At 48.1% G+C, this 14,300-nt stretch overlaps 2 protein-coding genes across 2 annotated transcripts in view; one reads left to right on the top strand and one right to left on the bottom strand.

Moving 5' to 3' along the window:
• Window positions 1–14,300, bottom strand: part of LOC135810989 (uncharacterized) — a 38,333-nt gene that overhangs the window by 20,052 nt on the left and 3,981 nt on the right. Inside the window, exon 2 of the mRNA XM_065324360.1 lies at window positions 10,808–10,883. Coding sequence (XP_065180432.1) covers window positions 10,808–10,883 — 76 coding nt within the window. The remainder of the gene's footprint in view (window positions 1–10,807; window positions 10,884–14,300) is intronic.
• LOC135810982 (uncharacterized) lies at window positions 743–1,816 on the top strand. The gene has a single exon (XM_065324353.1). It carries the CDS (start codon window positions 876–878, stop codon window positions 1,488–1,490), a length of 615 nt encoding a protein of 204 aa, XP_065180425.1. The 5' UTR covers window positions 743–875; the 3' UTR covers window positions 1,491–1,816.

The following is a 14,300-nucleotide window of genomic DNA, read 5'->3' as shown; positions in this document are numbered from 1 at the left end:
ACAGTAAGACAAGTGCCAGTCAACTGGTGACTGCCTCCGTGCCTGTCCAGTGTACTGCATGCGGAAAGTCATTCGTCCGTCAAGCAGCGACAGCGCTGGCCTGCGCAAATTGAGCCCGCGGGAGCTCCGGAGCTCGAGAGACGCTAGGCGGATGGTGCTACTGCACTACCTACAAGTACAAGTACAAGTACGAGCGATCGTCGCTAAAACTAGTAAAAGCGCAGGTCGCAACGCCTGTCATATCTTATTGACAGTCATCTATCGCATCACATGACGACCCTAGGCTAGCTAGCGCTGTCAACAAACTCCGGTCGATCGACGTGACATGATTATGGCGAAGTGCATACGCGCGCCGCGTGCTTGAAGATGTTCACGGAAAAGATTTTTAGTTCAACACAGTCATTCTGCTGTTCTGTTTTCTCATCTTTTCCAAAAGGCTAGGCAAGAAAAGTGAATAATGGAGCGTTTGCCTTGGATACTCGCTGTCGCTCTGACGCTGCTTTTGCAGCACTCCGTGGCGGACGATGCACCCTCTGTGGCACTGGCAAATGCTGCCAAACCTGGTACGAGAATGCCGGTTTACGGCATCGGAACCTGCGGCTACTCGAACCTGCGGCTACTCGCCCGGACCAGAAGTGCCCGGAGAGCATTGGAACGATTCCGTGGCTGTCAAAGCCATTGGCGAGTGGCTGAAGCTGGGAGGGAGGCGCATCGACACGTCCCTAGACTACCGTGATCAACCGGGAGTCGGACAGGCAGTGCGGCAGAGCGGAATTGCACGTGACGAGATTTTCATCACGTCCAAGGTGGGCGGCGGACCACTGGGGTACAACGAGACGCTGGACCAGTTCAAAGAGGTCCTGAGCACGCTGAACATGACCTACGTGGATCTGCTGCTGATCCACTGGCCCTGGCCGCTGGTCGGGGGCTCGTCCGATCCGGCATGCCAGGACGGAGCGGCCTCTGCCAACAGCTGCCGACAGTCCTCCTGGAAGGCTATGGTGGAAATACTGAACAGCGGCGGGGCGCGGGCGGTCGGCGTTTCCAATTTCGAAATCAAACACATCCAGAGCCTGCAGGTGGGCAGCAGCCTCCCTCTGCCGGCCGTGAACCAGGTCGAGTTCAGTCCCTACTGGCACGAGATTGAGCTGCTGGAGTTCTGCAAGACGCACCAGATCGTGTTCAACGGCTATGCGCCGCTGGCCACTCCGGACTGGGCACCACACAGTCACCACTGGAACGCCTCGCTGCTGGACTCGAGCGTGCTGAAGAAGATCGGAGACGCGCACAGCAAGACACCGGCACAGGTGGCGCTTCGCTGGTCCATGCAGATGGACGTCGTGATCAACCCGCGCACGTGGGACCCCGAACACATGAAGGAAGACCTAGATCTAAACTTTGTGCTTACCAGCGATGAGATGGAGCAGATCACCAACGTTCCAAAGCCGTCCAACAACAAGGTCTGCCCGGACCCCACAAACTACCCTTGATCGAATGCCTCGCGATACAAAGACGTTCTGGACAGTTTCTAAGAAATACGTTTCTTGGGCAAATTCTCACACAATTGAACACATCAAGTCTGCCTTCTTGCAATTATTGTTTACTACTAAACATGTTTTAATCTTTAAAAGTGCACACTGTGGCTGCTGCAGAAACTGTTCGCAGTGTTCTTCAATCGCTTCACCTTTATGTGAAATGAGCACTATTGAAGCAGCAGTTATACCTAGCACTGGGTGCTGCTAGTGATGCTGGGTGAGCAGGCTGCCTGGCCAATCCATACATGCAGTGGTGCAGGTGGCCTGGAGGTTTTGTTATCGCTCCGGGTGTAGGTACGTCATGGTGTGTGTGTGTGTGTGTGTGTGTGTGTGTGTGTGTGTGTGTGTGTGTGTGTGTGTGTGTGTGTGTGTGTGTGTTGTGAGCGCTGCTATTCATTTCCACTGTTGCACAGTGCGACACCAGATGAGTGAGCTGGGCATATGCAAGGTAGAAAACAGTTTCCCAAGCAATAAAACACTCCAGCCTACCTGACAGTCACACTTTTGTCTGCCAGGAAAACAGCCAGGCCATTTGCAGGCACAGCAGCAAGACTGAGCGTACACACGGGCAATTACTAGGAGAGAAAAGTAGGCCTTCCCCACTGAATATTTTATGAGGCTACCCAAGCATGCTTATGAGCCATGGTCAAGCACCAAATAAGGAATAGGTTCTTTTTACACATTGCCCTATATTATAAGAGTGAAAGAGACATGCTACTTATCTTGTGACAAAACAATCCGCGACCCGGAATCGTTTGGCACTGCACCTTGAAGTGCAAGCTTCCCAGAGCCGAAAAGTCATGGCAGTACGCTACAGTTATCAGGAAATCAATGAGATGGTGCATGCACGATTGTCTAGACAGCACACCATCACACTCCACTCCAGGGACCTTATCCTAGCCTGCACCATTCATCCATTCCTATGCACTCACAGAAGGGATGGAATAGCTGTTGCTGATCAGTTCCTAAAATGGAGACTACAGCTGGGACCAGTTTGCCAAGGACTTCGGTACAGAGTATGACAGTTTCAGCCAGATGAATGGCACTTGTAGGCAATTGAGAGGTACTAGGTTTTCTTCAATTGGCTTCATTATCTTCACAAAACGTGAACTACATCACATTCCAGATGGCAAATGTAGCATTGTTTTGGAGGTGCTTTAGACGTTTTCCTTCCACTGCCTGCTCACAGAGATGCCGTTTAAAGTCTCAAAGATTGAACTGGTAACAGTATAACAAGTCATTGTCGCGACTGATTATGAAATTTGTACCAGTGGTGAGGTGTCCTGCAGCTTCATCCATAGGAAATAGTTTAGAGCAGACCTGCTCTTTCCCCCAGCATTCACTCTGGAAGAATCGAATTTGTTTTCATCAATTCTTGCAACGTTTCGGCAAAATAGCCCTCATCAGGTTTCAATATTGCTAGAACTCTGAGTTTCGTGCGTTGGCACTCATCAGACCACATCCGAGCTACATGTACATGTGCAACAAGATGCCGGGGCTGCATGGCATAGTGATATCGCTCTATCCGCCAAACTGGATACGGAACACACTTTTGGCAAACATGAAGCCTTCCTTTGTCACATGATGTACTCCTACAACTTCAGTAATATACACGTGCACTTCAAAACGTACAATCATACTACAATGGTACACACAGCACCATGTCACATGTGCAAGGTTTTCAGGCTTTTCAAGATAAGGTAATTGTCTTAATCAGCACCTGCATGTCACTACACACACTGAATCTACAATAGTATCATCACGACATCAGTGCTGTGTCCGCCCCATCATTGTGGATATTACAGTAGTACACGGTATCTAATCACTTATCAGCTAATGCAATATCCACTACTAAACCTCTACATGGCTTTCTAAAAGCGGAAAGCACAACAACATCCATATCTGCAACACTGAGTTAGTATTCAGGATTGAATCATGTGCATGTAGCTACATTTTGTATCCCCCCCCCCCCCCCCCCCACACACACACACCATGACCTTCTCACATACAGATGCACACCTCCGGACTAGAGAGAGACCCCACTACCAGACTGCATCCCTGTGAAAGATAACAATGTATCTGTCCATCCTGCCCCCCCCCCCCTCCCCCAGCACACCATAACCCTGTCTCTGTGCTGGAAGACTTCCTGTCAGCGGAGACTGTGGTGCCTGGTGATACCCCTGTACATACATACATCATGTTATACAGTACATGGTATACACATATACCTACTAGTAGTCCTTATTCACTGGATTTCATTGCGATCGGTTCAGCCAGTAACTCTAAGCTCAGGCTGCTGAGGAGACCTCACAAGGTCGAAGCAGTTAGCAGTCCCGAGGAGGCGAAGATTATGTACATGTACACATGCTGGCATTCCAGTATTCAGTCAGACTTTGACCCAGTCTCAGACTGAAAATAACATTTTGTACAAAAATCAAAGATGTCAAATTTTGACAACAGTATCTTCCCCTTTCCAGGGAACTGTGGACCGATGACATATTTAAGTTAACACCAGAGACTATCACAAGACGTTATGTACTAGATCACCGGGTGGAAATAGTCCAAGCTGGTGCATGTACATGGTCCACTTGGCCGGCGACTCTGAGGTGTTAGAAGAACAAAAGGTCCATAGGTGCGGACTCTCCACTTGAAGAAGGATGTCAAAACCAATGGTAACTGGGACTACCATGAAACATGGTCGGGATGAGCTGACTGAGAGTGAGAGCAAGGGTCCAGCACCTCTCTAGTCAAGAGAGTGGTTTCCAAAGTACTCCTGATGCACCAAGAGTGCCTAACCGATCCGTCCTGCACACCCATGTATGAAAATCATAACACTGATTACAGCTAGCCCAGCGGCACTGTTCAAATGATCACAGGATCTAAAATTTAGTTGGCACTGCATCCAAGTACAACTATCGGTGCCACCATGAATAGGTGATAACGAGTCTACCCTGACTACTGCACTGCTAGGCCGGGTGTGAGAGATGATTTTCCCACACCTGCGCTATCACACGCAACAGGTACTGGTCAAGAGAACACAGCCTTAGAGTTTGAATTGTGTACATGCACTGCCATTGCCCCAGTTCCACAGCCATACAAGGGTGTTGGGCAAATTAATTTGCAGTAGTGTGGATGTGGGATTGGTATTTGCATGAATTTGCTTCCAAATTTCCTGACGCTCTCCCACAAACATGACTGATTGTACGGCTAATGTATACACAAGGTTTTTCGGAGCACATTGGCCATGCGATGGCTGAGGAAGTACTGTATGCTCATCCAGTGAGCTCTTGTGTTCCGCACCAGGGCACCCATTCCACCAACACACCAGTACATGGAAGGATGCAGGTCAGTGGCAAGCTAGGAAGTGCTTGTGGCAGGTTGAACTTTCCCCGTTCCTTCCTGCTATCTCCCGTGCACATGAGCAAACATCCTCTCACCCACCGAGCTACAGGAATTTTGATCAATATATTTCTGGTCTCGGCGCTTTTCCTTAATTTCCATGATACGTAGCTGAGAGTTTGGCTGAATAATCTCTTGCTTCTTTCTTCTTTTCCCTTTTGACAGACTACATAGTCATCAAACACACATTTCAGATATGATCAGTACCTGTGCCCATGTTGCCAGCTAGAACTCTAGGCTGCATACTGCACCGACGGTACAGCATGCCTGCTCACTGGACATTCCTGACAAAGTATGATGGCTATGCAGCTGGGAACAGACAGGGTAATCGTGCTTGATTTGCTGACAGTCACACGGCTGCTAGCATGCTTCGTGCTTCTGTTGACTCATCAGCAGTGTAGCACAGAAAGGTCAGGTAAGGGGGGGGGGGGGATATTATCCATACCACATTTTCATCACTGCTGCAGAGCTCTTGCTTGCTTGCTTGCTGGGGACAGTTCATTCACGCACTAGAAACTGAACCACAGCCAAGGAGGTGTCACACCACTATTCCACAATAATAACGGAAGGCACACTCACAAAAATCCTAAAATTACAACACCGTACAGGTTTCCATCGACAGAGACAGATCATGACTTCCACACTGCGGATTACGGTACAATCAAAATGCACTACATGCACTGAGTACATGGTCCTTCATTCATCTATTGGCTGGACTTTCCAGTGTCAATGCCACGGCACAAACACAAACTTTCCAGCCCACAGTATTCATACAATGCACAAACAACACTACATCATGTAACAGATGGTTCACAAAAAGCACAGATGGCACTCACAAAGCCATACAAGCACACCGGAGATACAGCTGACAAGAAAACTTTTTAAAAAAACTGTCACAAAGAAACACACATGCAACAAGGCTATGAACTGTATCGACTGGGCACTTGTGTATACACACAGATGAGCAAGGCCGGGGCTAGCAAGCAGTGGTTAAACGAACAAGCAAGTCAGCTAGGGTTAGATTTGGGTGCCTGGCTCAAGGCATGATTACAAGGCATATAACACAGAACAACAGAGCCCCTAAAAGACCCTTAGCCAGCAACAACCATCTAAAGTTATCATATTACCATCTAAAGTTATCATATTTACATGGTGATTAATTAATACAACTGCCTTTGATCACAACATCTAACCTTCCATTTTTCCTTCACACAAGCAGACAGAGTGCGTGCATGTTGCCGGCGCTGTACATTGAGCTTTGTCTCAGCACACGGCTCCAGAATATCAGCTCTACACGCCATGCGTGCTAGCCTCCCAACTGGCCGAGAGGAGTGCAAGGCCCACACCGATGCACTTCAACTCTAACCGACTCGATGCTGATGTAGCTACCACAATATAACTTAGGACAACAATTTATCTTCACCAAGCGTCTACACCGACCAGTTTCCAACTGAGCTCCACAAAACGAGGAGCAGCACTAATATGAAGGATGGACATGCATGCCTGCAGAACTAAGCTAGTGGATTGGATGGACATGCACTTCCTGGGAGAGTTTTCCTACGGTGGCAAAGAGCATCCGCTGTCATCTGCTGCCCATCTATGAATCACCTTACATAGGAAGGGAGGCGCCACCCCAGCATACGGCACGTACAGTCACCTGACTGTACTAAAACAAGGTCGATGCATACCTCAACGCAAACTAGGTGTGCCCATGTGTCAGTTTGTGTTCATCACATCTGCAGCTATCAACATCTGCTGGTGCCTTCGCCTGGTGGTCATATCCAGCATCCAACTTCGAGGCGGTACACCGCAAGTATTTGATTACACTCGCCCAAATCAACAGTTTCCACCTCTACCTGAGGGCAGTTTTGGGGGGAAATAGCCACAGTTCTCTTCATAATGCACTCTGCATTAGATCGATGAGCTAGATGTGACTGGTCACGATCTTCTACCCTAGCTATGCAATACCTACCATCAGTTTACACTGTGTCTCCTGATTGCCTGCATATAGCACTACGATGTACAGTCGGTGCCAGTGGAGGTAGCTCGAACTGACAGTGCTCCATATACTGGCGAAAACTTTAGTTTACACTGGAAACAGCCTCTCACATCCTGTATGTGTCACTGTACAACATGCAACCATGCACACAGCAGTGGGTATTGGTGATAGCAGGCTTTGCTTCTGCTTATTAATTCCACTAACAGAAGCACAGGCAGAGAGGGAGTGAACACCACAATCCCAGAGGCAGTCAGCATTCACTGTAGCGCAAGCTAAATCATGTACGGACAACCACATCATGTAGAGGTTTCAGATGGATTGATCTGCTCATTCAAACTTCCCGCCGCTTCACAGCGGTTGACGCCAGACTTCACCTTTACTCGTGCATTCGTTGCCAGTCGCAAACAGCCGTGTTTGGATATAGGTTATGTATTGCAAAGGAAAACAATCGCTGGCATTATGTCTCACTGGCAGCACGTCAACACGAACAGTTCCGATTGGTACGCTACAATTCCACCCAGCTGTAAGCACACACAATCTAATAATGATGGTTCTAACCCGATCCCTGGCTGCAGGCCAGGGGGACATAGGGCGCGCGAATGCACTGAGCTTGCGCACGTGACACCACACTGCTGCTGCCTTTCACACTGAGCTTCTCTTCTAGGGCAGGGGCTCGTCCTGACAGCAGTGTGGTCAGCGTGTGTCAGGAGTGATCACACCCAGAGACAGCCAGGCTTCACAGCATAGCGATCAGTACTGTGGCCATGGAGAACGGGCTTAGCAAAGATGTGACACTCCAGACAACATCTTGCCACTGCGGACATGATGGCCCAACGACAAAACCCAAGTCAAAATTAATGACATCCCATTGATCAGCCCCCTCTGCTACTGCTTCGCATACAAGTAGATGTACGCACACCCTTCGAAATATGCTACACCTGATGCACATATCCGAAAGTTAGCGCACCAATGACACAACAGCTGATTCGAGTTGTCACTGGCATTTTCGTCCCCAATTCTCCACTTAGAACGTGGACTGAATGCATTCCACATCCTGCTGAGCCCGCTTTGATCTTTGCACCTTTCCTTTTAACAATTCTTAAAGGGAACAACTCTACTGGGTGGACATGTCAGAAGTTATCGGCATTAGCTCTCGAAAGTTTTTCATTGACCAAATTACCCCGATGTTCACACTTTTGATACTGTGGTGGGTTTCCTCTGTCGAATGTGGCCTGTTTGGGAACCTTGTGAATAACAACCTTTGATTGAGCATGAGAAAGTGTCATTACTCGCGAGTCGTCGTTATCCAAGAGGTTGAAAAAAGTATTCAGTTCAATGATTACTGGGTATGAAGATTGTGTCGTTATTCTCGAGTTGCTGTTATAACCGGGGTTGTTATTCAAGAGGTTGACTATTATGTCAAGATGAGCTGCAGAAGTAGTGATAACAAGAGTACATAACCCAGAGTGTGCAACGGTGCATATCAGATCTGAAACAGCGCAGTTCGTGCACTACGTCACCCTGATGAGGTCAGCCAAGCCGCGACTTGCGTACAACTCAAATTTTCGTGGTTCATAGCCCGGAAATCAGCCAAGTTTGCTTGATTTTTGATGTCCTTCTTCAGGATTTCGGTGTTTTCGTGTGACTGTGTACGCTGCGTAAATCCACCGACAAGTAAATTCACCATGCTATCTGTATCAAAAAACCCGAAATCAGGATGAACTCAGTGACCCACACCACCGTGACTGGTTACGCAACTTTTCACCGTACCTGTGGCTTACCATGCCGTCAGAAATGACGTACTGCACGAATTAAGCTCCCACAGGAACCATCCCGAGTTGCACACTCTGGTTTATGTACTCTTGGTGATAAACATAGAGCAGCTGAGCAGGTCGTACATCCACACCATTACAACAGTGCCACACCATCAAGTTTAGTCGGTACAATATCCACAAGCAAAACAAAGGCTAACAAGCCACCTCCCGGTATTCATGAAAATAGTGCCCAATATACAACCACATGCCATAGGGGCGTGCATTCGTATCTTCCGGAAGACATCTGCCGGGCCGTGATCGGTCAATCGAACGTACCTCAAATCTCAAATGCATGAGCGACTACTGCACGTGTGCCTGTGTTTTGTTTATGGCTTTCTAATCCTAGACGTGTCACGCACGGGGAGACCTGTGCCGTTATCCAATGACGATGCTAACCACTGGCCGTGCATCGATCAGCTCTGTATTTACAAAACTGGACACGGAACACAAACAGATAATGACGCTAGGCCAATACATACGACATGCACCGTACTTGGTGATGGCGGTGGTAGTGGCAGCGGCAGGGTGGAATGTGTGATGGGGGGGGGGGGGGGGAGGGGGTACAAACCGCACTAGTATATGAAGACCTGCAAGCTATTACCATTGAGTGTAGACTGTAGATACAAGATGACGTTACAGTGCAATCTCTCGAATGCGGACATCCCAGGGAGCATGCACATCCGTGTCTTCTCAGGCTCTAGACCATCAGGATGTCCTGGCCACAAAGAACATCACAGCCGGCTTGGGAACATCCGGGACTGAACCGTTAATGCATTCTGGCCGTTGAGAGTTTCTTAGTTGAGAGTTGGCCGCGACTAATGGAGGTTCTACGGCGATTGGTAAGACGAAAGTACGCTGAAAACTATCGGATGTCAAGCAGCTGAGAGGAGGGGGGGGGGGTAGTCACCCAGCATATCTACCAGTGGGGGCAGCCAACAACCCCGCTGGTGAGCGAAGAGCCATATTACAAGTACCCAACCATGTGCACATTGTCGCCAACACCACAGGTCACTTCAGTATCACCTTGCACCATTGTATCACAGGCCACGGCGTACTGCTGTGTCTCGCTCAGACAAATTTATAATAATTATAGACTGTTCCGTTCAAATTGCCGAAGCGGCCCAAAATGGTTCGAACGCTTGTACGGTCACAAACAAAACGTGACCCAGACAGAGAGGGAGAGACACTATTGTACATGTATGTACAGTTCCAGAGGGTGCACGTGTGTGTGTGTGTGTGTGTGTGTGTGTGTGTGTGTGTGTGTATGTGTATGTGTGTGCGTGTGTGTGTGTGTGTGTCCTCGCTATCATTGCCATCGGCAACGGGCACGTTCAAGGTTCAAGGTGTGTGTGTGTGTGTGTGTGCATCGAGCACTGTGGAATGAGAACGCACACAATGGTACTACATGTAGCACACAGCATGGCTGAACCTCAACACACAGAACAACACGACGTGAAGGGTTTCGAAGACTACAGACACTAACAAAGACGCCTTAACTACCTGCAGTGAAAGCTCCACAAGAATCGTGGAACATTGAGCATATTCATGAAAACTCTGCAGGTAGGACGCGTACGAGTACAAACCCCATTGTGGTGAGGCGCAGGAGAATTATAATAATATATGGACTACACAACGCGCCGTATTTGTATTTGTATTGTTGCTTTTACACATCACCTGCACTTCTAACCTAACGTACAAGTAATTGAATGGAAGTCATTCGCTCCACCTATTTTGATTCAGTGTTCCTGGGTGGAGTGACAGGCTGCTCTTTGGAAATAGGCCACAGCCCAACTATTGTTGCTTCACGCATTCCAGCTACTTGTATTATTTTGTAACCAAACACATGGAAGCATCAGGATCCAAGGAGAAAATATCACTCCACTACATCTGTCCCAATAGCAATGAAATAGGACTGACTGTTCAAGCTCACCCCGATCCACGTCCCAATACTGCTATGGTCCATAATGACGTATGGATGTACATGTAGGCCATGCACATGATTGTATTCGCACATTTTTTCATTGCACCCGAAATATCCCAGACCCATAGCAAGCGCTTACCTTTCGTACTCTGCTCTTCTTCGACGGGCATTTCAGCAGGCTTCCTGAGTGCACAGTCACCCATCGGCTCTCCATTCTGCACCAGAAATAATTACACAAGTCACGAACTCAGCGTCGGGCCTGAGCGCTGGACTTCCACTGAATGGGCGCTAGTAGTAGCGGCCTAGTTGCACGGCAAACCAACGCCAAGTTCGATCCGAGCCATAAAGCAAGCCGGAGAGTTTGAGCGGAGACTAGAATCGGATCGGACAATCGGGAGACGGAGTTCCGGCTTCTATAATAGCACAATCACTACACGCTGCGTAGCCACAGGAGAATCATTCAGCGTGAATGTTGACGAGATGTGGCGATTCCGCTCCACGACTGCACGTCTCCAGGTCCCTCGTTCTCTCTACCACCCGGGGCCTTTGCTCAGCGCATTTTACATCCAACAGCACACGCTTATCCAGTCTTTCCTGCCCTGTACTTAGTTGTAGAGAGAGACGTCCAGCCACTCCGTTGCAGCACGAGTCGTCGCAGTAGGGTTTCTTTGAGGATTGATACCTTTCCAGCGCGATGGTCACTAGCACTGTTGAAAACTCAGTTCAACGTGTTGTGCTGGACTCCTGCTTCGTGTAGCCAGATGGCTTTCACATGATGCAGATTGTAGCGCCGGTACCGGAGTCCTGCGTGTGTGGACATCCTGCAGCACGCGTGCACGCAGTCATGTGTACTGCACTCTAGATCTGCGATCTGCAGCTAGCGAGGCACCTGCAGGCTGCAGACAGTCGGTTTATGCATCGACGGTATGTGCGGAGTCTGCATGCAGTCGTGTACTGATGTACAGACTGTCAGTTATGTACGTAGTCATTGTACAATGTCATGTATCAAGGGCGCTTGACCTACGGACCGAGAAAGGCGAGACGCGACTGTGCAGTGTGAAGAGCTAGAGCTGAGAGTGAGAAGTCACACTCGTCAGTGTGATCGTGGTGATAGACACGCGGATTTGCCGTCAGACACAAAGAGGGCCGACGAAATCAATCATCACTAAATTTTATCTCCGTTCAACATTTGATTTCCTAAACGTGAACTAATGTTATTGTTACCTCATGTCATGAAGCCTTCACATGATCTATTATTATGGTATTACTGCAGTTCATTCCAGGGAAGGTCGATATCATGCCTCAAGGATCGTCTTGCTCCGAACTGATGTGGAGATGATCGCTGGTCGATCTTCAAAGGACTACAGTCATGTGCATGTAGGTGTGTGACCCATGTGCGCGATTCTTTATTATCTGAGTGATTGTGTCATGCCGAGGCGGGTGTCAGGACTCAGGAGTTCAGAACGACGTGTAGGTGCACTACATAATACGTGATGTAGTCGACTAGTCAGTAGCTAAGCTAGCTACGAGTCGTAGATCTACACCATGCATGGTACACAGACCAGTTTGTAGTGTTACCAAGGGCAAGGCCATACCTGGCATAACCTGGTTATAACGTATGGCCTCTTGCCTTGGTGTTACCTGTGCCCACCTCTTTCTTTCCATGGGCATTCCACAGTTCTCTGTTCTCACTATCATTTTCGTCTTTGGGGTTAGACAAGGGGAAGTTAAGTAGCCATGTAGGGGCGTGAGCCCGCCGTTAGGCACCGGGAGTTGCAGCTCGCTCGATTTCTTTCCTTCTTCTCCTCCTTTACTTGTTTCTATTTACCCCCTCCTCCTTCAAGGAATGGTGGGGTGAATTTGTCGCGTGTGAGTCGGTGACCATTGATGACTATGACAGTCAGCTCATAGTCAGTTCGTGGTCACAATTACATGTATGAATTTGTGTACAGTAATGACCCGGAGGTGAGGATCGCATCACCCTCACCTCAGCTCTACGTTGTACTTCTAGACTCCTCATACACAGTCATGTGAATGCGCTCAGTGTGCGGTCAAACACTTTGCGAAACCTCACCGCGCCTCCGGCGAAACTTTCAGGACATTTGAGTTTCCGAAGAACCACCATGGCCAGTCAAGTGAAATAGCCGCAAACTGTCCCTTGGCATAAGTACATGCATGTTTCCATCTTGTATTTACTAGTTCACGCTAGTAAGTTGAGGGAATGCAAAGGGAAAAAAGTCTGAAGAAGAAATCGACTGTCACCGCCAGGACTCGTAGATCTACCAGGGACCTTCTACATTCTACATGATTGTAATGATGTATCTTGATTGAGTATTATCTATCTTGACCCAAGAATACCAAGGGCGTTTCTGTGTATTTGCCATACCATATTTTCAATTTTTCATCCGTTTCTAATTTTGCTAGTTGAGCTGTTCGCGTTTACCATGTATGTTCTACATGTAGGCCTTATTGCTGCTACATACAATGTATACATGACATTGTACACTCATGTACATGTACATGTACATGTACATGTACATGTACATGTACATGTACATGCAATCTGCGGACAAAACTGTTTCGTCCTTTGTGGACATGCAGTATTAATACTATTATGTACCAGCCGATTATCGACTCGCTCAGTTGCGCGACACTGGAAAAGCACTACTAGTACTACAAAATGTAGGTGACTGGTTCCAGTTGTCTCAGTCTTGCAGTGCCTGCACTGACTCAAACGCATGACTGAACCAATGCAGGACCACTACGATAAGTACAATCGAGCCCAGAACACGTGGCCATTGTGGGGCTGCTTCCCTAGAAATAATAAAACAAAACCGATGGGATGACGGGCTTGGCTAAATGGCATGGCCAGCGTCACTTGATTTAATTACTGAATCAGCTCACCTTCATAGTCATTGTTCATTTACAAAATTGTTCTGATTGTGTGCTTGGGGCTCCTAGAATACTTGAAAAAAGTGTTCGTCTGGCCACAATGTCATCCCTTTACTGCTTCAGGGTGTCATTTAGCCTTGGAAAAGCAGCCTGCAATGATATGCAGTATAATTTTATGGCTCCTGACTGCAATCTTGGCCATTGTGACCATGACTTTGTACATGTATGCCATGGTATACGGAGCGTAAACATAGATTCTTGTGCGTTCTAACCATTCGTATCAGGCATTCCTTGTCCGAGTCGCTTCATTCACTGATTCAGACAGCAGTGGTGCAGTAGTGGCAGCTGAGTGCGCATGTGGCGCCTTTGACTTTGAGTTTTCTTCTTTTCCTGGAATGCATGCAACGATTACAAGTGTATGTACATGAACTTCGAAGTACTGATTTACGTAGAGTAATCGCGCAGTTGTGCTCTCACTTTCATTTTCATCCCGTCCAGTTCTGTAGGTACAATGTAGGAGGTCGTAGTTGTGCTTATAGAAAGACATAGGGCACAATGCGATGGACAAGTACTAGTAGACCAAGATAGACACGTTCTGGCTCAAGGGTTTGGTAACAGATAAGACGCCACATGTCAAGGAATGGCTGACCTACTGCGAATACAAAACGCACTCGCGTAGACCGGTGGTTATGGATAGCACTGGGTACTAGTACTCTACCATCGATCAGCCACTATCAGAC

Source organism: Sycon ciliatum, chromosome 1, assembly GCF_964019385.1.
Source record: "Sycon ciliatum chromosome 1, ocSycCili1.1, whole genome shotgun sequence".
Taxonomy (NCBI): Eukaryota; Metazoa; Porifera; class Calcarea; order Leucosolenida; family Sycettidae; genus Sycon; species Sycon ciliatum.
The sequence above is the reverse complement of the archived record's forward strand: the minus strand, read 5'-3'. Positions and strand labels throughout refer to the sequence as shown.

Coding starts and splice junctions, on each gene's coding strand:
- LOC135810982 (XM_065324353.1), top strand. CDS start 876: ATGACCTACGTGGATCTGCTGCTGATCCACTGGCCCTGGCCGCTGGTC.